The following is a 2084-nucleotide window of genomic DNA, read 5'->3' as shown; positions in this document are numbered from 1 at the left end:
TCTTTTTTTCTTTTTTTTTTTTTTTTTTTTTTTTTTTTTTTTTTTTTTTTTTTTTTTTTTTAAGGGCATTTCCATTTTCTATGACTTCCTTCAGAGCAAAGATGGATGTGGCGACATTTATAAGGGTTTGTAACCCTCCGAAAAGTATCCGATTTCACGACAACTTCGCTGCACTTTATCACTAAAGCGAGGAAAGGGCGGGAGGTAGAGGGAGGGAGGGGGAGAGGGAGCGAACACGGGGAGAGGGACCCAAATTCAGAACGGGCTCATAAAATTTAAATAAGAAAAGTGCAATGCTCCTTGTTATTGTCCAGCTCAGACAGCTTAGACTGGTAGCTGCTTTGAGTACTAAATGATTTTATAGGGCTGTTTGACCTTAGAATCATTGATGTTACACTTGCCATTTCTAAGGGGAGACAAAAATACTCCACACATCCTCTAGCTGCAGTGCGAGTCCCAGCCGTAGCTGAGTGTCGAGGGGTTGGGAACTTTATAAACTCATTTGATTCATTTGAGGTTTCACAATAGCCAAAAAGTTCCTTTATAGCTTTTTGGAAACCACATGCTAACACTGCATCTAAAGAGTGAACAGTGGAGTACACTAAAAAGCCAATAAAACCAAGGAAATCGTAGAGGGACCTTAGATACACGTTTCTTTGCAGCCACACACCAGTCACATACATTTCTTTCCATACATACAAACAAACCACTTTCAAATCCTCTACTTACAGTTTTCCAACCTGAAAATTAGGCAAAACCCCACCGTAAGAGCTGCCTCTTCTACCTGCACCTCAATCCGCGCACCCAGCAAGACAGAAACCACCCCAGGGCACTGCCATTTCCCCTATGCAAAAGTTTACATAACTTTTCCTGCGAGCCTATACTTCCAGCCGGTCCGCAGAGCTCCGGGATCTCCCGGAATATCTGGCGGGGCGAAGGCGAGCCCGGCGTGCTGGCAGAGGCGCTGCCATCCATCCATCCATCCATCCATGCACGCATCCATCCCCCGTGTGCCGCGGGGCACTCCCGCGGGGCTGGGTGTGCTCAGCCCACTCCCGGACACACGCACGCCTCCAGCCGGCTCCCGGCACGGAGCGGGGATGCTGCAGCCACAGGCACGGCCAGACCTACCTGCAATGACAGCCGGAGATCTCTGTCCGCCTTCGGCTTTCAGCCACACTTGCAAAGTGAAGGCATCTCGGGGCAGCTCAACGTCTGCCTTCAGCCGCAGCTGATCACCTTGGCCACTGAAATAGAGCGCCCTGCTCGGGGTAAGGGACTCCTCTTCGTCCTTTACCTCCCGCTGTTGCCTCCTGCGGGGGACATGCCCGGGCTCCAGCCCAGCAGTGGAGCGCCTTCCTCGGGCTAACCTGGTGGCACAGGTGCCCGGGGCAGTGTGGAGGAGCTGGCGGCTGTGCCTGGTGTCCCTTCGTGCCCTGCGGGAGCGCTCGTCCATCCCACATTCGGGTCCACTGGCTAGGGCTGTACAGAGAAGCGCAAGAGGCAGCAGCAAACTCCAGAGCTGCATTTCCAATCTTCCCCCCCCTTCTCCCCTGCAAATCCTCCCGATCTGCCAGCTTTGGGCTCCTCCTTGCCTTGACTTTCTTCTCTTGTTCACCCTTCTTGGTATTTGCTCTTTTTATAACCCTTCTCAGTTGCTTTTTCTTTTCTTTTTTTCTTTTTCTTTCTTTCTTTTTCCTGCTTATAGATTTTTTTTCTCCTTAAAACAAATAAAAATCAAATAAATCAAAACTCCTTCTTGGTTGAAATGTATTTCTCTGTTCTTCCTTCTCTATCTGTCTTCTTCTCCTCTATTCCTCCACAGCTGGAACTCCTCTCTCTCTTCTTTTCTCTGCTGAATTTTCTTCCCTTTATTTTTTTTTTCTTCTTAAAAAAACCACACACACTCTCACACACACTCAAAACAAAACAAAAAACCAAAACAACCCCCCAGCTTTCTCCAAGACTCAGACCCACTGATTTCCCTCCCCCCAAAAGATGCTCTAATCTATTTATTTTTTTGGCCTCCTTTATAACATAAGCCACAACCCCCTCCTTTCCCCCAACCTCCCCCCCTCCCTTCT

General features: G+C 48.6%; 1 protein-coding gene across 1 annotated transcript in view; it reads right to left on the bottom strand.

The window, feature by feature from the left end:
* The window catches only part of PAPPA (pappalysin 1), a 174957-nt gene extending 173429 nt beyond the window's left edge, over positions 1-1528 (bottom strand). The window contains exon 1 of the mRNA XM_041474999.1: positions 1132-1528. Within this exon, the coding sequence (XP_041330933.1) occupies positions 1132-1528 (397 nt within the window). The remainder of the gene's footprint in view (positions 1-1131) is intronic.
* Between the last annotated feature and the right edge of the window lie 556 nt (positions 1529-2084).

This window comes from Pyrgilauda ruficollis, unplaced genomic scaffold (genome assembly GCF_017590135.1).
Source record: "Pyrgilauda ruficollis isolate IOZ18807 unplaced genomic scaffold, ASM1759013v1 scaffold34, whole genome shotgun sequence".
Classification (NCBI taxonomy): domain Eukaryota; kingdom Metazoa; phylum Chordata; class Aves; order Passeriformes; family Passeridae; genus Pyrgilauda; species Pyrgilauda ruficollis.
The sequence above is the reverse complement of the archived record's forward strand: the minus strand, read 5'-3'. Positions and strand labels throughout refer to the sequence as shown.